The sequence below is a fragment of the Branchiostoma floridae genome, chromosome 13 (assembly GCF_000003815.2).
Source record: "Branchiostoma floridae strain S238N-H82 chromosome 13, Bfl_VNyyK, whole genome shotgun sequence".
Lineage (NCBI taxonomy): Eukaryota > Metazoa > Chordata > Leptocardii > Amphioxiformes > Branchiostomatidae > Branchiostoma > Branchiostoma floridae.
Window position 1 is genome coordinate 12,416,009 of NC_049991.1, and position 25,644 is coordinate 12,441,652.

The 25,644-nt window shown below is 41.3% G+C and overlaps 2 protein-coding genes across 2 annotated transcripts; both read left to right on the plus strand.

The window, feature by feature from the left end:
- The first annotated feature begins 7,612 nt into the window (after nucleotides 1-7,612).
- Nucleotides 7,613-11,311, plus strand: LOC118429783 (riboflavin-binding protein-like). Its single transcript, XM_035840415.1, has 3 exons — nucleotides 7,613-7,835; nucleotides 10,205-10,393; nucleotides 10,682-11,311. The coding sequence occupies exons 1-3, from the start codon at nucleotides 7,636-7,638 to the stop codon at nucleotides 10,938-10,940; spliced, it is 648 nt and encodes a 215-aa protein (XP_035696308.1). The 5' UTR covers nucleotides 7,613-7,635; the 3' UTR covers nucleotides 10,941-11,311.
- A 557-nt stretch (nucleotides 11,312-11,868) lies between these two features.
- Nucleotides 11,869-20,920, plus strand: LOC118429556 (phospholipase B-like 1). Its single transcript, XM_035840081.1, has 12 exons — nucleotides 11,869-11,976; nucleotides 12,783-12,891; nucleotides 13,751-13,867; nucleotides 14,141-14,213; nucleotides 14,931-15,077; nucleotides 15,595-15,756; nucleotides 16,247-16,391; nucleotides 17,012-17,212; nucleotides 17,803-17,943; nucleotides 19,146-19,331; nucleotides 19,907-20,013; nucleotides 20,475-20,920. Exons 1-12 carry the CDS (start codon nucleotides 11,895-11,897, stop codon nucleotides 20,643-20,645), a joined length of 1,641 nt encoding a protein of 546 aa, XP_035695974.1. The 5' UTR covers nucleotides 11,869-11,894; the 3' UTR covers nucleotides 20,646-20,920.
- The last annotated feature ends 4,724 nt before the right edge of the window (nucleotides 20,921-25,644 follow it).

The following is a 25,644-nucleotide window of genomic DNA, read 5'->3' on the forward strand; positions in this document are numbered from 1 at the left end:
AACCCTTTTTTTTACTAGTAGGCCAACAGATTTTCCCAAACAGGGCTAAATCAACCATTCTGGACGATTAGCATGAAGGTGCGAAGTTTTCGCATTCTTGGCAATGGCAAACAAACAAATATCTGTTCTTAAATGAGGGGGGGGGGGGGGCGAGCCGGTAAATTTCTACTACTTTTCCCAACCCACTAATAATTCCGCGACCCAAGATCGAATTGAAGAATAAAAATAATCCCGTGCAGCGCTGCTTGGACAGACCTCTGACCGATTTGTTTTGGGTGACGTGAACCAAATGTTTACATTCAAAGCCCGTAGAGGGCTGCTTGGACAGACCTCTGACCGATTTGTTTTGGGTGACGTGAACCGAATGTTTACAATCAAAGCCCGTAGAGCGCTGCTTGGACAGACCTCTGACCGATTTGTTTTGGGTGACGTGAACCAAATGTTTACATTCATAGCCCATATAGCTGCTTTGTCAGCTATCGGCTCTGTGTGTTTGTTGTTAACAATATCTCTGTATGGAGCCCTAAACAACGATTTGTTGATGGTGACGTGAACCAAGTGTTTACATTCATATAGCCCGTGGAGCTGCTCGATCAGCTATCGGCTCCGTGTTTTTGTTGTTTACAGTATCCCTGTATAGAGCCCTAAACACTGATTTGTTGATGGTGACGTGAACCAAGTGTTTACTTTCATATAGCCCGTGGAGCTGCTTGATCAGCTATCGGCTCCGTGTGTTTGTTGTTTACAGTATCCCTGTATAGAGCCCTAAACACCGATTTGTTGATGGTGACGTGAACCAAGTGTTTACATTCATATAGCCCGTGGAGCTGCTTGATCAGCTATCGGCTCCGTGTGTTTGTTGTTTACAGTATCCCTGTATAGAGCCCTAAACACCGATTTGTTGATGGTGACGTGAACCAAGCGTTTACATTCATATAGCCCGTGGAGCTGCTTGATCAGCTATCGACTCCGTGTGTTTGTTGTTTACAGTATCCCTGTATAGAGCCCTAAACACCGATTTTTTGATAGAGCCCTAAACACCGATTTGTTGATGGTGACGCGAACCAAGCGTTTACATTCATATAGCCCGTGGAGCTGCTTGATCAGCTATCGGCTCCGTGTTTTTGTTGTTTACAGTATCCCTGTATAGAGCCCTAAACACCGATTTGTTGATGGTGACGTGAACCAAGTGTTTACGTTCATAGTGCGCAGAGCGCTGCTTGTTCAGCTATCGGCTCTGTGCTTGTTGTTTACAATATATCCGTATAGAGCCCCAATAACGATTTCTTTTGGTTAACGTGAACCAAATATTTACATTCATAGTTCGCATTTGTTGAAGGTGCTAGTTCAGCCCGTCCCCGTTTGTTTTTCTTCTACGAGAGAAGCTTCTCCATGGATTAAAAAAAAGAATTCATGAAGGTGACGAGAACTAAGTGTTTGCATTCATGAGTGCGTAGAGCCCGTTTCGTGGAGCTGGAGGGCTGTACGAGCAACCTCCATGGAGGTGCTCTGTAGAGCTCCTCCATGGAGGTTGCTCGTGCAGCCCCTATTGAGTTTTGGAGTTGGTTCCCTACAGTGCAAGCGCAAGCATCATGGGGTACGTCCTTGATTTGTGAATGTTGATGTGAATATTGAAGACGTTATTCCTGGATAGGGCTATGATGTTAAGTAGATACACATTGTTTCAGGTTCATTATACACGATTTTACTACCCCCGTGTGAATTTTCAGCGCCATTTGATATAACAAGCGTGTCGTCTTGAGTGCTCGGCAATCAATATTAAATGATGGCCTTGAGAAAAAAGCTGTCATACGAACAATTCAATAAAGCTCGGTCAGAAAGCCATATTTTTAAAATGTGGGATATGGTTTTTGGCGTGGTGCTCACTGTGATTCCCTGTTTGTACATATTTTAGTACCGACGCTACATTGAGGTACAGCTTTGCGTCTCACCCTAGCGTATTCAATTTAATAACAGAGAAGTGATATTTTTGATAACGACATTGCTCATACTAATCCACATGGCGGCAGGGACAGATTGGTCATGAAATTACAATTCGTAATTCGTCCAAAAACATCAGAATGACTGAAGCTTCCTGGATCAGGAGTTGTTATAAGAATCAGTGCTCTTAGAACGTGTGTTTGCAATGACCTCAATCGGTATTGCTGGACTCCCTTTCGCCACAGTAGGAACTTAGCCGAGCCCTGTACTTTATGTTGACGTTTCATTCCGCCCTTCTGCAATCACTCTCTGACAGCAACATATTAAACCACGGCAACACCATCCATCGCCCATGATTGAGGAGAATCCCCGTGATAATAGAATGGATTAAGGCCCGAGAACAGTGATGAATATATAAACCATTTCGAATTCCGATGTTGGTACAAACGAAGGTAACAAAACGCAGTTGGTGTCGGGGTCAGATATGTAAGAACTAGCCGTCTATAAGGAGTGGTTTCCTGGCGCTGAATCGCTATGCATGCAATGTGTGAAGTTCGATTTCATTATCGCAGTAGAGTACGATTCTTGTGTTGGTTGACACTGTATTTATTTCATGTATCTTTTGTTGCGACCTGTACTTAACCCAGTGGAAATGTATGTACAATAGAGGTCTTCATTCATTTATTCATTATCATCATTTGACGGTCTGTAGATCACATCTATAGCTGTGCCAATGGCTCATAGTCCAACATCCACCGCCAATACCCAGTGTCTGGTTCCAGAAGACAATACAGGCTCCCAGGAAGACGTTGAATACGAATGCGCCTTTCAATTTTACGGAGTTGATTCGGCAAGTCGGTTCTGATTTATGAACAGACACAGTGTAATTTGGAAGGGCATTCCCAATAGAAAACGTACGCCGTAGTAGACATGGAGAGACGACGCTGGTACCTGCCATACATAACCATAACTTAATTCCATCACACGCGCCCACTGACCCGAAATCTGGGGAGATGTCAGCACGCTCCTCGGAGACGACACCCGGAGATCACGATTCCTGGCGCGTGCGCCCTGACGTGCCGATAGGGGTGGAAGTTATTTTGGTGATTATCCACTGCTGGGCAATCTACCAGGTTCAAGTGGTGAACGTGTATGGCCTACCGTTTGGGAGATTAGTGTGATACTGTGGTAAAGCCTATATTTCCCCACGAATATGCCATATGACAAACGTATGCCTTTCCCCCTGTTCTTTTTCCTCAAAATCTGGTGTCTGTTGTTATAGAGGCTCCAAATTTCAACCCAAACGTATGAATGTGCCAGAGGAAAGCTAACGTTTAAATTCATATCTGCGCTTAAACGTAAATTTCCTATCCGCCTGGTCGGACAATCAGATTCTCTGTACATCTGAAGTTTCCTCAGCAGTGATTGGAAGTGTCGCGCTGCCAAGGGCGTAATCACACATCAAAGTGCTCGGATCAGGGCCGGGCGTCATTCTCGTCTTTCAGGAGCCTAACGGCAGATTTGGAACTCATGACACGGCTTAATGAAGGCTGCCTGGTCGTGAGAGTACTTCTGGAAAAGGCCAACAGAGCAGCAGCGCTAAACCGATGAAAGTCTTTGGTTGAACACATACTGTGGTTTGAACAGTGGGCAACAGACTTGGATAGAAAATAAGTTGTCTCGGTGTGGATATTGAATCTGACAGTGAATGATATATCTATAGTTACTCTTACTACACTCGGTAGGCATTTGCCGTGACTTAGTTTATTACAATAACTGCAGTTATGCATTCCCTACGACCGTGCACAAGAAAGTTCATGGATAAAAACAAATCGGTTTACACTTTGTGGGGTTTGTTGTCTTTTCGGCCAGACTTTTACATTTTGCATGATATTCCATTTATGACGTTAAGGTTTACACAAAGCATTTCAGATCGCAGCAAGGCCGCATCACGATCACCGTCTAGTAGAAAGAGGGGCTAAAAGAGCTCTCAGTGTAGTCCTTGCCACAGTAGCGTTTTGTTACCAAAACATTAGCATGTACAGGCACCCCACGTCGTGCGGCATAAGCTTATTGATATATTATATACACACTTACTCGGGGGTGATAAATCGCAGCAACAAACTAATTGGCATGCCTGGGGTGCCTCCGCCATGCCGTGAGTGAAGGAGGCAATAACACAAGTCTCGGTCCATTTGTTCCACGTCTACAGCAGTGGTTATGTTACACCTTATGTCTAGGATAACGTCGTTGTATCTCACAATGTGTCGCCGACCGTATCTCCGGAATAATCCAACCCTTCCAGGGGCAATCCTGGTCGTACTAAAACACTTCTGTCTTCCGGAATTGCTGTGCTCTCGAGATCATCGCCAAAGTTTGTATATGATTATGCATGGACGAAAGAACATATTAAAACGTAAGGATTGATAAGGAAAGATTTGTTGCTTAATTCAGAATTGACTTTTTAAACAGGTGCAGCTCAGGCGACCTTGTTGCATCTTTAGCACAAACATTATGAAGACGTATGCTTTTAGCTTTGTACAACCAAACGATGTTTGTATGATGGATGGTAAAGTAGTCCCTGCTAAAAGCGTCGGATCATCACTCTTTCCAGATAAATGAGAAGAATTGCTGGGGGTGCGGTTTGTGATATGTCACTGTAACACATGGAATTCAGAACACATCGATATAGCTTATGAGAAATCAAAGTCTTTAGTCGCGAGGTACATTTATTTCAGGATATTAAGCCAAAAGTATGTTCTTCGAAATACATTTTCTCTTTTGACATAAGGTAAGCATGAACTGTGACAAATATTGCTTGAATAATACCAAATTTAAACTTTATGATGGCCATGTAAACATACAGAAAATGTACCCCTGTGCCATAGAAAAATAAACCGTTTCAAGAAAATTTTACACCGCTTTGGGGGCCTGTGGAAGACATATAGATCCGGAAGTGTCCGGTGGACAGTAGATAGCTACAACCTCTGCCATTTCCCGTCCATGAATATACCCCTCATACAATTGTAGAACCGATTTCCTGACCGGGAAATGTGGACTCTTCGTTGGTGCAATTTTGCCGTCGTCAGAAGACTTACAAGGTCAGACGACATCAGAGGGGACTAAGTCTGATGTTCACTGTTGTCCCAGGCAGGCAGACTGTACGAACAAGATAACGGTTATTCATGAACAGCTTCAGGGAAACGCACTTGTCAAGATTTAATCTGATTCCCGTGTTGCTGAAGCGTATAAACGCTAGCCCGGTATCATCGTTGTATTTGCCATTTCTCCTGCTAAGCGAGAAATGAGATCTAACCATGCCAGGCACAACAAGGCTGGCAAACTTCACGATATGCAAAACCAATTAGTCTAAAAGTCAAAAGTATCTGCAGAGAAGGTTAGCGTAGAATTTACAATCAAACGAGACCCGTAGGCCACGTACCGGGCATACTTAACATCGCCCCCGCGCAATGTGCTTTATGGCTATGAAATGCCAAGTAGATAAACCTACTAAGGTGAAATCAAAATTCAAATTATACTCGGTAAAGGCCAGAATCGTAACTTCACTATTTTCGAGGGAGTAGTTGATGTGGAACATTTGAAGTGACATTATGGTAATATTGACACCTTATATTTCAAACCGGAAAGAAGCTTTTACGGGCTTTTACTTCCTATTCAGGTAAAGGTTGAAAGGCGATTGTTGAATGAAAACCTTCTTCATATTCGCCAAATGATGCATGCGGCTTGGTGTAAATAATGTCGGCATATATATAGATAAAAGGGTTGTGCCAAACTCGTTGAAAAGCACATTTCATTTCAACCTGTACCTTCTTCAATCAAGATAGAAAAGAGCTCTTTAAAGAGGCCAGTAAATTCCATCTAAATCTTCCAACGCTTACAGACAGAAATATTTACATCAACATGACAAAACCCATATTATAGAAAAGGTGGGATCATTCGTCTTCTTCTGTCCCAGAAAAAGAAGATACAGTTTATCGTTATACTTCAGACTAGAGTAGTTGCTTACTATACTGTTTACCATTGTTTCATGCAATTAGCCCTCGGGCAAGAACATGCATAAATTTGTCTATGAAGATAGATTTACCTTTACGTGGTATTCTGTGTCATGTATCATGGGTGACAAGTCTCTGACAACAGGTTAAAGCATTGACATGAAAACGCCGTGGGAAAAGGTAGACTGGGATCGGGATGAAGCGTGCACCATCAATAATTGAACCGATAGAATGGATTGTTCCGTTGTCATAGCGATGAATGAATTGAGACAGAAAACTACTTGTGGGTATGATATTGGATCACTTTAGCTAGCTCTCTTTGGGACTCTATCTTTTACTGTAGAATTTAAAGAAGAAGGAAAAACACTCCAACTCTAAGACAATTTGAATATTCCAAATAAACTAGCTGATACAAGATTACATCGATTGACTTTGTATTGCCTTTGAATTTAAGTCGGGGCAGTGGACCTTAGCATACATTCATTATGATATGATTTTCAATAGATCGACAAAACTTGTGCCGGGGAGAAACATCAGCCCTGAAGACTAAGCGAAAATAAATTGGACAGGATATGTTTGGCGCTACAGGGGGGGGGGACATTCTCTGAACGTTTATGCGTTGTTATGGAAACATAGGTCAGATATTCTGACCAATTATTTCTTGTACCCTATTTCCATTAGGACGGAGGCGATGTAGCATCATCACTGTGTTATGTGTTACGGTTTCACATCGTGACCTTTTGGATGTGATTAACGAAGCACATTCAATTGACATTCTCACGTTGGAAGATTATATAAAGTTTATTTTATTGTTACAAACATTATTTTGATACTGTATTTTGCAACACCTTTCCTATGTGTCTCTCTATATATATACATACCCTAAATACTAATCAAGCTAAAAAAAGCTATGATTCAAATAGTGATTTTGTCTTTGTTTTATTGCACAATTTGTGTCCTTTATTCGATATATTTGATTGTTGCGACATGTTGATTTAGTAAACAACCGTTAGCTTTAACTAGTGTAACAAACAAGCATTTCATTTGCCCAGGCCGTAAGCGGTTTCTCACAGTAATTACGGCACGGAAATGAAAGCTATTGGGTTCTGCAATCGGACCATCAATAAACCACGGATAGGACGTGTCATTTAGGCGCCGGGCCAGGCTGCAATAACCCGCTCTCCACAGCCGTTTTACAATCTCCGTTTCCGTCTATGTTTCACTGCAGATTGATTGGAGTCTGCGAAGCCGCATTTTCGGGAGATAGCTGTTGGTGGAGGCTTCAGAAAACCTTGGCGCAGACGGGGCCTGCATGCAGGAGGAGTACCGTAACGAATGGACAGCAGGAAAACCTGACGAAGAGAGAGAAAGAAGAGGAACTACTAATTAATGGCAGGGGAGTCTAACTAAGGTCAGCGGTCTCGCCATGTCCAGACACACAGAAGAACAGAGGTGGCAGACTTTGCTGCCAAGTCAATCCAATTTCATAGTTTCACACCGGGCTGGACTTATGAGTGTTAAACGTAGCACGTATTCATACAGCGTGGGCAGGCCTGAGCGTTAAGGAGTGCAGTCCAAAGGTTGGATGTGACGTGTCCTCCTTCAACCGACGCCGATGCATTAGATCAGTCCAGGATCGTTTCAACGTATAACAAGACGCAAAAAGACGGCTACTAAGGATATGCCAGGCATCAGAAGTATAAGAACTTCACGTACGGACCCTGCAGTGGGACTGGTAGTGTCCCTGTCCATGGTGCTGATAGCCATGCTGGGCTTGGCTGTTGTTACGGCCGGACAGGAGCCGGTGTCCATGATCCCTCACTGTCCGCTGTTCAGTAACCGTGCGCCAAGGAAACAACACATGCTCAGTAAATGTAAAAGGTAGGACATGAATACCCATTTCAATGTTAATATATTATTGTGTGTGTGTGTGTGTGTGTGTGTGTGTGTGTGTGTGAAATACGTTCAGTTTAGATTGCTATCGCTGTTTAGAATATATCATTGCGCACATTGTAATAATTACACTTTCATATTTTCTTAAAATGGAAGCATATCGACAAGGAAAATGCGTTGTATTCAAATGTTTAGTGGTGGCGCCAAGAATAATCCATTTCTGTTATCATATATCCATATATGCATAGACTTCTCTGCCATACATCTCATAAAGAAAGGAGACAGTAATAACAATGAAATGCAAAAGTTCATTCGCTATCTAAAAATAAGAGGCAAATTCCACCTCTTTACGAAAACGTGCTTTATTGTAAACAGTGGCTTCACATTGATTTATTATCAGTATTAGGGCGACTAAATGTTCCATCTGCGGCCCCTCGCATGCTGCACCGATGCAAATTAATACAGAGGAAGCCAATATAGCTAGTTTATGTATGTAGCGCACTTAAACACAGTATCTATTACCTTTTTATAGAGTTCCACTTGAAAATAAATTACAGTTTACGACAAGCCCAGACTGCATGTTATCACCGCTTATGTCCGTTAGACAGATTTATTATAACTCCCTGATAGCCAATTAAATGACTTTCCAAGAGAGCGGTTATGTGATAATCGTCTAATTCACGAGTCTTTTGCTTGTGGGATGAAATGTTACGCGTGTGCCGCATAACACGTGAAAGTATGAAATTGCACACTTTATCTTAATAAAAACACTATTGCGCCGTGAAATTATGGTAAGACGTACGTTAGGTTGGAAACACTTACGATGTGGCGCTCCTACTTCAGCATACGGTGCCATTCCTACAATAATTTCACCGGTGACAAGCTTTAGTGTGAAGGAAATGAGTCAGCATAAAACGTTACCACATCCAATTTTCAAAAACGAGATTGGATATGACTAACGTTAGATAACGAACTTTTACAACAAAATGTTCAGAATATTTCAAATTTCAATTTCTAAGCAGCACATTGATTTATATCTCACGAACAGTAGACTGTGTTCAGTGGACTATGTTTATTGGAGAACGTCCAGGAAAATAGCATTTAACATCAAAACACCAGTGAGTTGTGCGCGAGCCTTAGATTAAACCGCCTGGCTGTTCCCTATATTGCAGTCTGGCTCATCAGTTGTAAAATGTAAATTGGGGTAAAGGTAATCACATAGCCTGTTTGATGCCTACGGGGCAGTGGGTCTACTGAAACTTGTGCACAGTATTGGAAGGTGTTTCTTTGTTTGTTTAATCTTTATTCAAACAGGGTAAAGCCTGTCGCCTCATAGTGACGGCGTTTTTCAAAACGTTTTTCGGGAGAACCCCGAACATAAATCATACATTAAATTCAACAGAACCAAATCAACTTCAATAATATAATCATACATAAAGTTCTACGAAACCAAATTACTTAAGTAACATAAACATAAAGATTGTACAAAATCATATTTAATTTAGATAACATAAAAACATACTGCCAAACGAGTGAATCAACAGTTTAACCTTTACGTGACAAACCACAGGAAACATAACAAAAAGAAGTCAAATTTAAAATCAGGATTGAATTTGCATATCAAGGTGGAGACAGTCCCTCTCTTTCCACAAACTTGTACCTCCCCAACCAAAGTCATAGGCCCATTTTTTATCTGGGTTTAGTACGTCAGGAAAGTTGTGTATAATGCCTTTCTCAATGACACGACGTCTATGCTGGAAGTAAATAAATAAACAAATAGATGAATATGCAGGAAGCGGCTCCGTCATCTCTCAATCTCTTGTCCACTGACGTCATGATGTAACCACGACGCCTTTCGACGACACAAAATCAATTGTATACTAAGATATGTTATGTCGACTCTTCTCGTATCTTCCGTTTTTATATTTACCAATTTTCACTGATGTGAATATGCTTCGTCCTTGAAGTTACATAATACCTACCTTGGATCAGTTGGAACGTGGTAGCATGTTTGTATTCCCAAGAACTTAAATACCCGAAATGTTTTACATCGTTGAACGATTGGTTGCTGGCGCGTGATGCATGCCTGGATTCTTAATTTTATGCTCTTATTGTGTGTGTAAGTGTGCAATTACTGTCACTGAATGCAAGTTTTTCAGGGACACGTATTCAAATTTGTTTCCAGTGTCTTTGTTAAGAAATATTGTACTTCATATAAGTACTTCATTCGTTTGCTTTAGTATCACAAGGACTCCCTACATGTGGTATCACGCCGTTACACTTCGTTTGTGATCACGACAGACCCAGCTGTTGTGTGATTAGAAGTTGTTCATCCTGATTTTTGCTGGCTGTTTCAGATATCGTGAGGAGGCCTGCTGTTTTCAGGAGGAGATAGACAGGTTCTTCCCCAGGGTGCCAAACCCTAGAGGCGCGAGTAAGAACTGCAGGGATCACATGACGTCCCTGAAGTGTTATATCTGCTCCCCGAAACAATTTCTCTTCTATAGGAACGAGAGGGTGACAGTGTGCGAGGAGTTCTGCAACAAGTGAGCTATACAATCAGAATCATTTAATGTGACCGTTTATGTTTTAAAATGGTGCTTTCAAGTGTTACGTTTATAGTGAATATTTCAAGTTGGTAATTGGCATTTTCCATCCTGAATAAATCCACGATGTTACTGTCACATGTACAGTCAGTATTTCTAATATCATAACAAGTCGTTTCGATTCATCTGGTTTAACTGTAACTTTGATACGTGTCGGACTAGCATCTGTAAAATACACTCATAAATCAGTGATGGTTTCTTTCACTTAACTTTATCCGTTTGCTCTAGATGGTACGAGGCGTGTATGAATGCCACCATTGAGGGTGAGCGAATTGGAGAATGGTACTCTAACGGCAAGCAGTTCTGTGAAGGGAGGAAGTTCTCCGTGATGTCCGCCAAGGCCATGGAGTACGACTTCCAATGCTACAGCTACAACTACGATGAAGAACAGGGGAACTCCTCTGCGCGTCTGTTCACTGGATGGAAACTCGCTGTATCCAATCTTCTTTGTGTGCTGGCAGCTACGCTAGTTTGGACACCGGGTTAACAAGATAGCAATGGTCTATCAGATCTGAAAGGTTATGCATAGGCTTACGTTGTTGCGATCTTGGACGGTAAAATTATATGGGCTGACAGCCCAATGCAGATCAAAAGTACGTCCCGAAAGTTTGACTCGTGCGAATGATTGTATGCAGTAAGTACTTTACGACCATACTGCAATCAAAGGACACGTTAGGAGGACTATAAAAGGACGTGTTGAAAGAGAAGAGGAAATTCTCAGTGACCTTTACGACGTCGAAGTGGACGGTGAATAGGACGCGTACTATGTCCTGACTCCAGGCTGTACGGACAATGTCTACATTAATCGCAATATGATCATGAAGAAATAAAGACACTGTCAATATTTTATGAGTAGTGGTCTCAATTTTTCATTATTAAAGGCTTATATTTACTGTGGGGATGACAAGAAAGCGCTCCGGATCGATCCATGGTACACTCTTAGACTTTAGGACCTTTGAATCCAACCTTTCCCCTGTACAGTTTCAAGTGTCTATGACTAGTTTGAGATTTTAGCTAATTTTGTTGTATTTTTAGTGCGTTTCCCCCCATAGTTACTAAACGACGCAAGAGAGTATATATAATAGATTCATTTTTTCCAAGATATGTGGCAATATGTTTTTCTTAACAATCCAGAGTTTTTTTGGTCGGATTAGATACCCGGGGTCGGGAAATATGGCTCAAAATACGAAAAAGTTTTGTCTAGATTTCACCTGGAAGAATGGGTATTTTCTAGAGATATGATGAGGTTGTCGGCAAAGATCTGAGCGAATAGTTCTTGCCCTTTTGCCTGCAAGGGTAGTGAAATGTGTCATTATCGTGCCATGTTCAGTCGTTACGACGCTTAGCTGCAGTTCTTACACATTCTGCAAGGAGCGCTGATGAGCGGACCACTTGGTGACAAAAAGGAAGTGTCACATCATGTGATATTCATACATCCAAGATGGAGGGGCGTGCATGCAGGTCATGTCGTCTGCACCATTTATCTGCGGTTTTCTTGCTTTTCTTGGTGACAACAGCTGCAGGTGAGTGAAGTTACAACAGAAATGCCAATTTACAGTATATTGATGATGTAAGCGCTGATCGTACGTTGCAGATACACAGAGACCGAGAGTGCTGAATTGCATTCAACAGATTGACTTAAATTCAAGTTTCATTGCGTTACATTCATGTTCAGCTAAACGTTACCTTTTCCTACCATGTCATCTTCTGTGAAGGAAAATGCAAGATGTGCTAAAACAACCGCTTTCAGAAAATTTGGACTGCATTTGATATATTTTAGCATGAAAACGGACCTATGAGACCCTCAGATGAGAAATAACGGTTATGTTAAACCAAGTACAAGTTACATATGCATGTTTTATGATTTTAACGTTACATCCTCATTGACTCCGGCTCCTGTTTCCTTGTAACAGTTTAAATGAGTAGTATGTAATATGAGATATTTTTGCATGTTCATACCTTTGAGTTTGTTAACGTTATATTTTAATAAATTTTTTTGATGTATTGATGGTTGTATTGTTCAAGTAGCGCTACTGACCATGCCAAATGCCTGTCAGGCTTTTGGCTCGATCGGTTATGCTGCTGCGATTGTGATCTGACGGCCCGGGTTCGATTCCCAGGAGTCAGGATGTTTGTATATATTGTTTCTTTCTGGTCTACTTGCCCCTCTTGTCATTTCAGTATACACAGGCTATTATACTAAGGACTCATGGTATAAATTGGAGCCAAGGTATCTTGACTCATAATATTTCTGCCCAAAAAGTAGCCTCATTAAGTTGCTTCGTCCATTGAAAATTGCAAAATTTTTGATTCGCTATGTACATTCCAGGAGCTGAGATCCAGGCCACTGCCTACCTGCAGGCACAAGGGAAGGTCCAGGTGAAGCTGGGTGTGTTGGACAAACAGAACGGTGATGCTGTCGCTACCTACGATGACAGGTATACTGATTATTCTTCAAGCTGAGGTTTCAGTCAGTGGCAATAGAAATGGCCAGGGTTTCTTATGGCTGCCTCCATCCTATTCTTGAGGCAGAGGTTTTGATTTGGTATTTCTGACGGCAGGCTCCCATGAAAAATCCCGCCACAACTATCCCACTGACTGATTAAAAGCTCTGTTGCAGAACAGACTACAACGTCGCTCCAAAAAATTCCATAACGAAATGATATTTCCTTTCTTCGTGGAATTTTTTTTTTAGTATTTAAAATTTATCCCTTTTGCCATTAGTCCTGAAAATGCTCATTACAGTGCCATATGTCACTCACTGCTTGAAGCCCTGTGCTGGGTGAAAGCCAACATGCCCATAACTGGCTAGCAAGGACGTGAACTTGAATAGGGCCCGGATCAGTGACTATGACGTTCCACTGATTGATGTTCAAGCCAAGCCCCAGACATCAGACAATAGAGGTCGACTAGTTCACCTGTGTAGAAAAACAAACACCTGGTCTTTGGCAGGATATGGAAAACTTAATTGTCAGAATAACAGCGTCATAGACCAATCAGACCTCGGAACATTCTGCTTGAAATATGTGTAATGTTATTTGCTGGAAAGATGTCACAAGAAGAACTTAATAAACAAAACTATATTTCGTTCAACGATAATGATTTTATTGTGCTTAAAGTAAGAAATATATTTAGGAGAGATTGAGGCATGTTACCAATGAGTTATGACAAAATATGAGGCATGTCATTTGTGCCCTTTAAGTTTAAGAACCATAGCAGATTTGTCCATGTACAAATGCAATGTGTACATTGTACTAGTATGCCTAGTACATGTATCTCCTCTCTGTTCCCTTGCAGACTAACAGAGAATGGCTGGGGGGTGTTGAACGTGGTGTCTGGGTTCAGGCCTAAGAAGCTGAGTGACAATGACATCATGTACCTGGCCGGGTACTTGGAGGGAGTCCTGACGCAGGAGTAAGTCTGGCCATTTCACAGCCTTTTTGTGATGCAGTTTTTATGAAAACAAAGGATTACATTTCAGTATGCTGCACATTATCTGTGCCTAAGGAGGCCAAATCTGTATGTTACAAGAACCTAATGTGCATAATATCCCTTTTGCCATTAGTTCTGAAATGCTCTTGACAGTGTCATATGTCACTTACTGCTTGAAGCCTTGTAGTAGGGCATGTCATTTGTGAGCATTGGTACATAGCTGTACTAATTATGCTCTTGATTCCTATCTTTCAGGAGAATATACCAGCATTACCTGAACCTGTATGGCATCTTTTTCATGGGAAAGTCAGAAGATTTAGTTGGCAAGGTACTGTTTATCATTGTCTGTGTTTGGATAGAATTCCACTCCTTCCTTACCCTGAACTATATGTAAAGTTAAAGTAAACAGGTTCTATTCTTGATATTAGTCAACTAAAGCAACAATGTTATAACAATAGTCTTATGTATATAGCACAACTCGTGGAGTATTGCCATGTATCAAAGAGTGCCATTCCTGCTCTTGCTCATGTGCATTCAGTTAGATTTGGTCTTGTTTTTAGCCCCTCTGAAAGCACTTAGACTAAATTAAAATGTAATTTGCTTTTTGCTACAAATCAATGAATGCTTTTACTCAATTTGCAACTAAAAATGAGTGTACGGGATCATACAGTATTTTCATTGGTGCTAACAGGCTTTCAGGACTGAAGGTCACAGAGTTATGTTAGCCTGGGTCCAGGCTTCTGCAGCCCAACTATCAGTATGAGGGAAGCAACATTTTGAGTTGGCTTCAGCTGAACAGGGCTGAATCCCAGGCTAGGACCCAAAAAGCACATTTGCAGTCTTTGCATATCACTCAAGAAGCTTTGACTCTATCTTCAGAATATTATGGAATATTTCTTACGTGTGTAGCAGCTTTGGAAAGGAAGGCCAAGTTTGAAAATAGTTTTACGCACTTACCAGATAAAAATGCCAGGTGAACCATTTTCGAACTTGACCTTTCTTTCCACAACACCTACTCGCTACTGATGTACTTTGTGAAACACAGGTGAAGAAGTTCTACACTGCACAGGACACATGGGTGCGAGCGCAGGTGAAACAGTCCACAGACCCTGTTATGGAACACCTGTCCTACATACTGTCCCAGTACGATGGGCTGGTGAAGGGGTACAATGACAATGTGGACCCTCCAGTGGTACGTCAAAAGTACTGTCTATCTTCTTGCAATGTATGAGCAAGCCTCAACCAATTACTGTAAATGCAGAAATGTTCGCGGTGGATTTATGTTCGTGGTTTTCGCGTTGGCCATTTCACCGCGAATTTAAACTCACCGCGAACATTTTTCCAGGGCATTAAGATACTACAGTGCATGGTGCTACCGCGAAATTAAAACCACAGCGAAAAGTCCTTTTTCCCGCTACCGCGAAATTAAATCCACGCGAACTTAAATGCATTTACAGTATGGCAACCAGCAAGCATGAAAATATCACATTATGATTATAGGGATAAGAACATAAGAACTGTCTACAACAGCGTCCTGTCAGATAATAATCTGTCAGCGCAGCTGCTAATAATCTGAGGACAGGGTAGACATAGTAAAAAAACAGGAAAAACTACAATACTGCTTGTGATCCTTGGTTTCAGTTTTGAAATACACAGCATTATCCTATTAATTGCTTTTCTGAGTTGTCTCTCTTGTGTTTTTTTTCCAGAAACTTGACATTTTTGCCTTCCAACTGCTGAACGGAAACGGCGACACGTTTGACATCATCCCGGCTGTGAACCCCTCCTCACGACCAGACTTCTCCAACATGAGTCGGGTGGAGATCGATGACTGGGTCTCGGCTCACAGCCACTGTTCTGCTCTTGTTAAGGTAATCACAGTTCCTCCACAAATAAAGGGAGACATGGTAAAGGCAGTTGTTCTGTTTTCCTAATAACAAACAAACATTGCGAGCAATTGAGGTAGTCTTAATTATGATGTTTCTGACTTAGGGAGAAGAGATGCTGTTACAGTTACAATGTTGCCCATACATTGACAGAATCATGACCATGAAAGGTAATCATAATGATGCTTGACTGTATGTTGTGTTGTAGGTCCGTGTACATCTCTCACTCCAGCTGGTTTAACTATGCTGCCACCATGACCATACGTTTATGTTGTGTTGTAGGTCCTGGGTGCATACGAGAACGTGTACATGTCCCACTCCGGTAGGTTTAACATGTATGATGCCACCATGACCATATATGTACATTGTGTTGTAGGTCCTGGGTGCATACGAGAACGTGTACATGTCCCACTCTAGTTGGTTTAACTATGCTGCCACCATGACCATACATGTACACATGTACGGTGTGTTGTAGGTCCTGGGTGCATACGAGAACGTCTACATGTCCCACTCCAGCTGGTTTAACTATGCTGCCACCATGCGTATCTACAAACACTACAACTTCAACATCGCCAACCCTGCCACTGCCACCAGGAAGATGTCCTTCTCAAGTTATCCAGGTCAGATACTGCACTTAAAAATCATGTTCCTGAGGAATTATGAGGAAGACAGGTTTTTGGGGATGTATTTAGGCTCTGAATGTAATGTAGTTTGTGACAGCCAGGGCAGCCCATAGCGTGCTATTAACTTGCTTTACCTCTATGCAGTCCAATATATGTCCAACCTGGTATGATGCTGCTTTTTTATCAGAGCATCTGATTTCTCCCTGTATACTGACGTAGGCAAAAGAAACCTAGGCTAACGGCAAACTACACTTAGTCTAACAGACATGCTCTAAACTACAAGCTCAAGATAGATTCTGGGCTGGACAGACAGAGCAGCACAGCAGAACTGACATGATTTTTGGAGGACAGGGAGGAGTGAAGTAGAAGTGGCTAGCTTGCTTCCAGTGCTGACATCTGATGATTGTTTATTTTGCACTTAAAAAACAATAACAATAAAGTATAGAAAAGTAAATAAAAGTGCTGGAGGAAGGGAGAAGCCTGCATGGCTTGTACAAAGCCCTCCTCCACTTAACTCAGCTAATACTAATCTAAATACAAGTGTAGTAAGTCCTAACTACAACTAATACACAGTCAAGTACAATGTAAGTATGCTGACCTACACGTCTTTTCTGCAGGTTATCTGGAGTCTCTGGATGATTTCTACCTGATGGACAGTGGACTGGTGATGCTGCAGACAACCAACAACGTCTTCAACGGCACCCTGTACGACCTGGTCAAACCAGAGTCCATCCTGGCCTGGCAGAGAGTCCGCACGGCCAACATGCTGGCCAGAAACGGTGACCAGTGGGGGGCTATCATGAACGTCCACAACTCAGGTGGGCACATCAGGGCAAGCCAGCTATCACACATCAGTCGACAAAGTATACCAGTATGTAATTAGGACAAAGCTGAAGACCAAATAGAGAGATAAAGCCATCATGTAAGGTTTTCATTGTTATTGGTTATCATTATTGGTAGTGCCAACTGCTCTTTCTTTGCAGCCAGGGGCTGAATTGTGAGGCGCTTACAATAGGCGGGACTTTTCTTTCAGTTTCATTTCTTTATTTCAGGCATTAACTGGCGCATAATAAAACAGACTGTACAATACATGTGACATAATAACATAAATACAAGAAAACATAGTGCTTTATATATACATGATACATGCGTCTCCAGAAGTTTTTGAAGCAGATGTTGTTATGAAAAGAATACGACTTACATAAGTTACAGACTGTATGATGGAGTTAGATGAGTGGAAAAGCTGATATACAAAGGGATAGCACTGCTTTTGCTATCTGGGGTATAAAGTATCAGTACAATTAAGAAATACAAACATTTCACTGGCACTACAGGTCATCTGATTTATTATCAAATTTTCTAAAAGCTCAACCCCATTCTAATTCTGCTGGTTTGTGCGCCTTTGCAGGAACCTACAACAACCAGTACATGATCATCGACCTGAACCTGATTGAGCTGGGGAAGACCATCCATGACGGGGCGCTGTATGTGGTGGAGCAGATCCCAGGACTGGTCATGTCTGCTGACCAGACGGACATCCTGCGGGCAGGTGGGCAGGACTGGCGATAACACAAGTGTGCAGGAAGTGTAGAAAGCAGTTTAGATTAGGAAGATCTTGGCCGGAAGCAAATTTAGATGGCTCACAACTTCTAGCAGCAACTTGTAGTAACTTTCGTGGGACCGTGTAGCACAGTGGTAGTTTCTTCGGCCCGTGACCGAGAGGTTGCGGGTTCGAATCCGCCTGCTGTGTTACCGATCTTGTGCCCTTGGGAAAGGCACTTTATACGACTTTCCTCACTTCACTCAAGTGAAAATGAGTACCTAGCTTCGGCTTGGGCCGTCCTTCAGATAGGACGTTAAATTCAGGTCCCGTGTTCGGGCAGAGCAACACCCCAAGCACGTTAAAGAACCCGCCACATGTGCGAACATGAGCGGATCAAACCATTCCGGCCAAAATAGGGGTAGAGAATCTCCCGAGCAGCCCTCGTAACCCCTGCTTCGCCTATTGGGTCAGTTAGTCCCCACTCATAGTGAGCAATTGGGCTGGTCTCAATCATGATGTTTCTGACCCAGGGCGAAGAATTGCTGTTACAGTTCCAATCATGTAACCCGTAACCTTGAGTGGCCTTCATGGCCTTGTTACGTGGTGACCATTCAGTAAAAAAAAACAACTGGAGATTGTTAGCCTGCATCTAAACCTAATAGATTCTATAGCTAGGTGGAGAGCTCCTTTTGTCCTCTTTTGCATGATAAGTCACAGGCTAGCAGACATCACAACCTAGGCTATAAACTGCAATAGTATTTTATTTCTGTGTTCTTTTACCAGGGTAAGCTCCCATAAGTGACTAACACTGCTTTTCATGAAGGCCCTGGATAGTAACATATCACCATGACAACCTAGATGGTAACATCTTTATTTAGTATAGTAATTTTTGATAATAACAACTGTTGGTAACAACCAGAAGTAGCAATCTGTGGCAAGAACCCATCATACTTGTCCTTATGGTAGCAGCCCATGGTAACAAGCGTGGTATCAACCAATGGTAACAGTGAAGTTATCTTTAAGTTTGTTCCTAACTGTTGCTCTATATTGTACCAATATGGTAATATTGTATCTAGATGGTACTTGCTATATGTTTAATCCATAAGAATACCTTTATTATTGAAGTCAATGTACTAACCATGGTGTGAAACTAAACCCTGTTATGATCTAAAACTTTAAGATTATTATCATCATTATTTATTATTCAGGCTACTGGCCATCCTACAATATCCCGTTCTACGAGAAAGTGTACAACCTGAGCGGGTATCCAGAGTTTGCCAAGTCCCAGGGGCTGGACTACACGTACCAGCTGGCACCCAGGGCCAAGATCTTCCGCAGGGACGCAGGCAAGGTCAAGGACATGGAATCCATGAAGGCCATCATGAGATACAACGGTAGGAACTTCAGGAGCTAATTACTCTTCTTATTTGAAGCTGTCCCTCCTACAATCACAAAAGAAGCCACCATCCTATATATAGTAGAAGTAGTAGAGGAACAGTGTATACAGCATTGTTGGGGGTTATACTGCCCCTTATGGGGTGGCATACCCTTCCCTCTAGCTGAATACAAGATGGGGATGCGCCAGGTCTCCCATCCAAGTGAATGATGTTAATCACTGTGTGGCTGACGCGGTATGGAAGGTCGCCAGGCCTCCATCCAGGTGGTTTGAAATGAACCCCCCAACTCCAGACCGAAAGATTTGCTGTATTTTCAGCATTTACAGATGAAAATCAACTCTGTAACAGATTACCCACACATAGAAACATGGAGTCTTTTGTCTTCCACTGTTTCAATTGAATAAAAGGCAAACCCAACAATTTAAGAACAGGCATTTATAGTAGAGTTTGATTCTTTGCTCGTCACTTTTCCTGTTATTTACCTGCCTTTGGGTAAGAATTTGCAATATTTTACAATGTTATACCACAAGTGTAATTGTCATAGTCTTAAACAGAATTTGCTTTTTTTCCAGACTACCTCCATGATCCCTACTCCAAAGGCAACCCCTGTAGTGCCATATGTTGCAGGAAAGACCTGGCAAAAGTTGGAGCCAAGCCAGACGGCTGCTATGACACAAAGGTAACTAGAAACTAGCCTGGGATCCAGGCTCATTGAGTTGGTCCCTCTCTGCAGCTATTGCAACACCTGGGGCAGACACTATCTAGATCTCATGCTAATTAAGCCTTCTTTTATCCCTTTCCTATCATCACTTGTCATTGACACATCTTATAAAGTGTAAAGTTTTTTTAGGTGTGAATTACCTATCTACCTTAGTCTCTTGACTTCCAGTTCGTTAGGGGGGCAAGGTGGGATAAGGTAGCTATAAAGATAGAGATCTGTGAGGGACCATTCTACAATGTTGTCCTGCCAAAACTTTCACTGTTTCTCCCTGTACTGCGTTCCCTCCTTCCAGTGCTTCATTGCTAAAGCTTGTATCTTTTTGTTTCTTTTGTGGTTTGTCTTATGTTTCTCAAAACTTGTGCCACTTTCTTCTTTACGGGCTGATGAAATTTAACTTCATGTTTTTGCTCAACTTCCAGGTGTCTGACTACCACATGGCTAGAAACCTGACATCCTTCGCCATCAATGGTCCAACGCTGGGCACAGGCCTTGAGCCCTTCAGCTGGTCAGACAAGTTTAAGATATCACACATTGGGCTGCCAAACATTTACAACTTCAGCTTTGTCACCATGACACCTGCTGAACTTTGAACTAGAACGTCAAGAATTGGATATTCATCCATAAAGAATAATGATGGAATGAATATAATTTGATCTAAAAGTTGAGTTGATTTCTGCTCGATTTTGCTTTTGCTGTACTTGATCTGCTTTGCCTTTGGACAGTAAGACCACTCACAACAGGAAGGCCCCCTACTTTATTGAGGTGAAACATGCTGCATTTGTTATAGCTAAGGCCACAGCAAGTAAATTTTATGGATGACATCCTATACAGACTGCTAAAATAGTGCAATAGGGCGGGAAAAAAACAAGATGGGTGAAAAAAAACAAGATGGCTACATTTTCAAAATAGGCACCATAATGTTGTGATGACTGTTGTAAAAAGAATTAAAGGGACAAAACATCAGAGCCAACAAGGCATTCATTACTGTATTTAAGACATGTACGTTGTGATGTAGACTGGCATCACCAACAAACTTGGTAACCACACTCATAGCTTCCATATTAGTGTCACTTTTACAACTATCCAATAAGTTTCATTTCTACAACTACATTCCTGGGTACCTCGCAAGTTTTACTTCTACCAGTACAATTATTAGGCTAAAACACAATATTTGCTCATTTTGGTACTTTATCGTCATGTTAACCCTGCAGAAGAAAAAAAAGTTCTTGTTTTTTTTCTGAAATCAGGCAAAAATTAATGCGCTCGCTGATGTCATCCATAAAATTTACTTGCTGTGGCCTAATAGTACAGTGCACAGCAGTTTTGTCTCACCCCATATTTTCGGCAAATCATATCAATAAGTGTGTTGGGTTCATTATTCTGCAAGTGTGTTTAAACTGCCTGAAGCTCCCATATAGATTTAACAACCTCTATAATGGCGTGTTATCAATTCTAAACTGGATTGAAAAGAATTATCAATGTAGCATTACCACCTACACGAGAAACATGTACATTGTACGTAGTCATGAAGTTTGGACAAAGAATATTCAGTAATAATGAAGATTGCAATGTGTTGCCAATATTTACCACTGATGAGGATATTGATTTTGATGATGACCACTTATATGATATATCATAGCAACCATGCACTTACCCACATGGTATTATCTTTGACAACTTCAGTTCAACTGTTATAACTGTTAATGTTAATGAACGAGTTGATTTGTATATGAGAGACTTTTTATCTCAGTTACTTATAATTGGTGAGAACAACCCATACCTATGATTCACTTGTAAAAGCTTTAACTATGTCGGTAATGTGTCTGCAATGTTTTGATTTACTCTGTATCACATACATACAATGCATCAGATGATATATAAATGTATATACAGCTCATGTCATGATATTCTGTTGGCTCTGAAGGTGAACATAAGACCAACAGATTGCAATAGACACCCTTTTAATGGTCGTATGTACATCATCTGTGCTTGGAGCTGGCAGGCTGGGAGTTGAACCCTGACCTTGACGATGGGAACGGGATTGCTTTAACCACTTACATTCTGCTTGCAGGGAACAGTACATATCCTGCTGGCAGGAATGGAATCCTTTAGCCTAAGCTTTTTATGCAAAAATATCTATTTATCTTCTCCTAGTGGAAATGTTCCATTGGTGTGAAGGGAAAGATATATCTGGAAGCGATGGTTTTTGGTTGTTAGATATACAAATGTAATGCTTTTGTGGGTGTTGGCTCCTGTGGATCACTTGTACAATATTTGTATGATCAAGGAAAGCTGGTTGGTCCAAGTTCAGAGGCACCAATGAGTTCTATGTAAAGGTTTACACCAGAGTTAAGGTCACTTCATGACACCACTATCTAGTTTTGAGCTTATGATCCAAGCAAAGTTTGACAAGAAAATTGTGATTGTGATGGTTGTCTATCTGTAACCTTGGTAGTGATATGTTGATTGATGCTGCTATATTTGATGATGTGACAATGTACCAGGAGTGTTTAACATTAACTGTAGTACCTATCAGCAATACATGACAACTGCACAGTGATCTGAAGGAACTGTACCTATATATATCATACATCACAAAAATTGTCTTGTTTTTTTTTACTCATTTGAGGTAACGGGGGCCACCCTAAGATGCCCCCTGTCCTAAGATGCCCACATTTATTCTGATCTTTTTATGCATAAGTACGCCGTGTTTGTTGCCACTGACTGTGATGATTAGAAAGGTAAATAAACCAAGTCCAAACAAACAGCTTTTTTTTTCTATTAAAAGCTTTTTACACATGTTCACTTCCCCTTTTTTTTGAAGACATGATTTTCACAATAATGTTGGTACTGCCGAATCACTGTGGTCACCTGTTACTAGGTATTGGTGGCTCGTGGCCATAGATAAACAACCAATAAAACACAGCCACACAGCTGTCATACACATAAGGAACAAAGCTTTACAAAACACTACAAATATTGGTCTTCAAATGTTTGTTGAGTAGAAGACCGGCCATAGGAAAAAAAACATAAGCATCACCGCCGTTGTTTTAGTACCGTCTATAAAACTGAAACTTCACAGAGTGATGTCGAATATGTTTCCCAATACGTACACAGAGTTTTTTTGTGATTTTGACGTTGTCGTTTTTCGTAATGATTTTGTTAGTCGGGCCGCCGCATTCAGTGCATTTCGCCCATTTCCCATGAAAACACGACCTGGATTGTGAATGATTTAGCCCTCCTCGCGGGATACAAGAAGCACACACAATCACAATTCTACTTTCAAAAGAAAGCTAATATATCATAAAATTAGAATCTTTATTTATGTTTGTCTAAATTGGTCACCAGCTTCCGAAGAGAGCAAATTCCAAAAGCGGGGCAAGTTAGGGCGCACCGTTTAACGCGGCTCAAAATCGGAATTTATATTCACGATAACGTCCTCGGTGTTTTCCAGTTGTAACGTGGAGGGTGAAGGGTTCATGAACAGTATGGATGCCTTCCTTATTCAAGTATGGTCTCTAGATGAATGTGTTAAAAATTCATTGATCAAAACTTGACCACTCTTTGGCAACTAGTGATGGAGCGCCATGAGTTCGAGTGCGTAAAAAGGGGGGCATCTTGGGGCGGCCCCCGTTATGTAGGTAAAAGATTGTTTTTTTAAGTTTAATTTTATTGTGATAAATGTGTTGAAATAAACTGTGTACAGTACAACAATACAGATATTTAAGCAGAAAATGTTTGTTCTTAAGTGAAATTAAATAAATCCTGAATGGTAGTAAGTTTTTCACTTTTTCCCTTTTTTTGAGGGGTGCATATTTTGAAGCAAACTTGCACACATGCAAGCTTCACAACCCTTCTATGGACAAGTATGCCATGTAGCCAAAAGTGATACAGTACAGTAGATGCCAAATTCAATTCGTAAGGGAACAACGCGAATTTGAAGTCTTCTTGGTCGTCACCCCATCGTTAACGGCACACATCTTTTATAAGAGGGTTCACTTGTAATTGCCATAGTTCTGATAGTCGATCTAGGCGATTGGTGCAAAAATTGTGCAAAATGTGGTAAAAGCATGAAAGTTGGCAAAAGTGTTCTGTACAACAATAGAAACAATTCTATGGGTGGTGCCAAAAGAAACCTGCTTTTACATGGCAACGGTTGCTAGGCAACATTTTTTGCATGGCAACAAGTGCCAACAAGAGTTCGTAGACCTCAGGCCTGCATGAAATGTTCTGTAGACCTATTGTGTATTTTTGCCTTTTTGTCTGTGGTACGTGGTTGGAAAAATGAGCTTTTTACTGTGTTGGTTGTGCACCATGCAAAAGTCTGACTCTGAAATTCCATTTTCTGAATTTGTAAGTTTGGACAGGGATGAACATTACTTATTTTGGATTTCTTAAGTATGTAACCAACCACAGTACTTTGAAGTTGTTGAGACGCTACCTTTTTTTGTCTCAGATGGCCCATGCACATGTAGTTACTCTGTCACATGATATACTAACATCTTCCTATTTCAATGTACTGACCTAATGCAGCTGCTAAGTCTCCTTGGTTTGTGTTCTTCCAATGATATTCATTAAAGATTTATTTCTGGGGTGTTATTCACTTGACATCGGAATGTTACTCGCATAATTTGACCAATGATACTTTTATCTGTAGTTCCATAGACATTAGACAACATGAATAGTGGTAGCCCCCATGCAGCAGCAACAGTTAGTCCCCAGGGTGGTATGATATTTTCATTCAATCCATCCAACCCAAACCTAAATCTCCTGTAGTATCTAAGCCAAATTTAACAGCATAATTTACTATGAAAAATGTCCTTGTCAATCCCATTTATAGATGGCAAGCTGCTGGCAATGGAAGCTTTGAAAAGTTCAGAAGCTGTTGTAGTCAAAGCAAACACCCAGCAAACATCCCCGCAAACCAATGAGCAGTTGCTTAGAAGGGGAATTTCATCATATATTTGCCGCGACAAAATGCAACAAACGATACTGAATTTAAAACAGAACAAAGCTAAGCCTCCACCACTTAACCCTGCCTGTACCATAGATTAAGCAGGCCCAAAAACCAAGCGAATATGACTAGCCCAAAACAACAAATTACATGTATACAGTATGGAAATGGCATTACCAAAGAAACAAAAAGAAACACAGGACAAATCATACACATACCTTTCTCTTATGCCCACACTCTATACAGTTCTCCTCCACATTAGAAAATTGCATCTTCTTCTGTTTAAGTTCAAGTTCAACCATGATTGCCAACAGGGTAAAGGAACTTGTACCGGAACTTAAAACTCAGTACTATACAGCTCTAGAAACACCACAAAGAGTAATAAGCAAACTTCAATTATACCTGACCAACAGATATATATTCTTGTACACTCCCGTCATCTGGCAAACTGTCAGTGCCACTAAGTAACCTGATACATTGAAGGTGGCCCAGGCCAGATGATGGTTCTACACCCAACCATAATCTGTTTTTAAACCAAGCAGATATTGGGAGGATGCCCCAACCACACTAACGCAGGTCAACCTATACATATCAGTTCGGGCAGGCTAGTTCGGCGGCGGCGCAGAGGGTTTTTT

What these genes read in the sequence shown, in the direction of transcription:
- LOC118429783 (XM_035840415.1), top strand. Translation starts at nt 7,636, where the DNA reads ATGCCAGGCATCAGAAGTATAAGAACTTCACGTACGGACCCTGCAGTG. An exon ending in ATGCTCAGTAAATGTAAAAG is followed by an intron (nt 7,836 to 10,204) that starts GTAGGACATGAA and finishes TGGCTGTTTCAG; the next exon opens with ATATCGTGAGGAGGCCTGCT. An exon ending in TGCGAGGAGTTCTGCAACAA is followed by an intron (nt 10,394 to 10,681) that starts GTGAGCTATACA and finishes CGTTTGCTCTAG; the next exon opens with ATGGTACGAGGCGTGTATGA.
- LOC118429556 (XM_035840081.1), top strand. Translation starts at nt 11,895, where the DNA reads ATGGAGGGGCGTGCATGCAGGTCATGTCGTCTGCACCATTTATCTGCG. An exon ending in CTTGGTGACAACAGCTGCAG is followed by an intron (nt 11,977 to 12,782) that starts GTGAGTGAAGTT and finishes TGTACATTCCAG; the next exon opens with GAGCTGAGATCCAGGCCACT. An exon ending in GAGGGAGTCCTGACGCAGGA is followed by an intron (nt 13,868 to 14,140) that starts GTAAGTCTGGCC and finishes CCTATCTTTCAG; the next exon opens with GAGAATATACCAGCATTACC.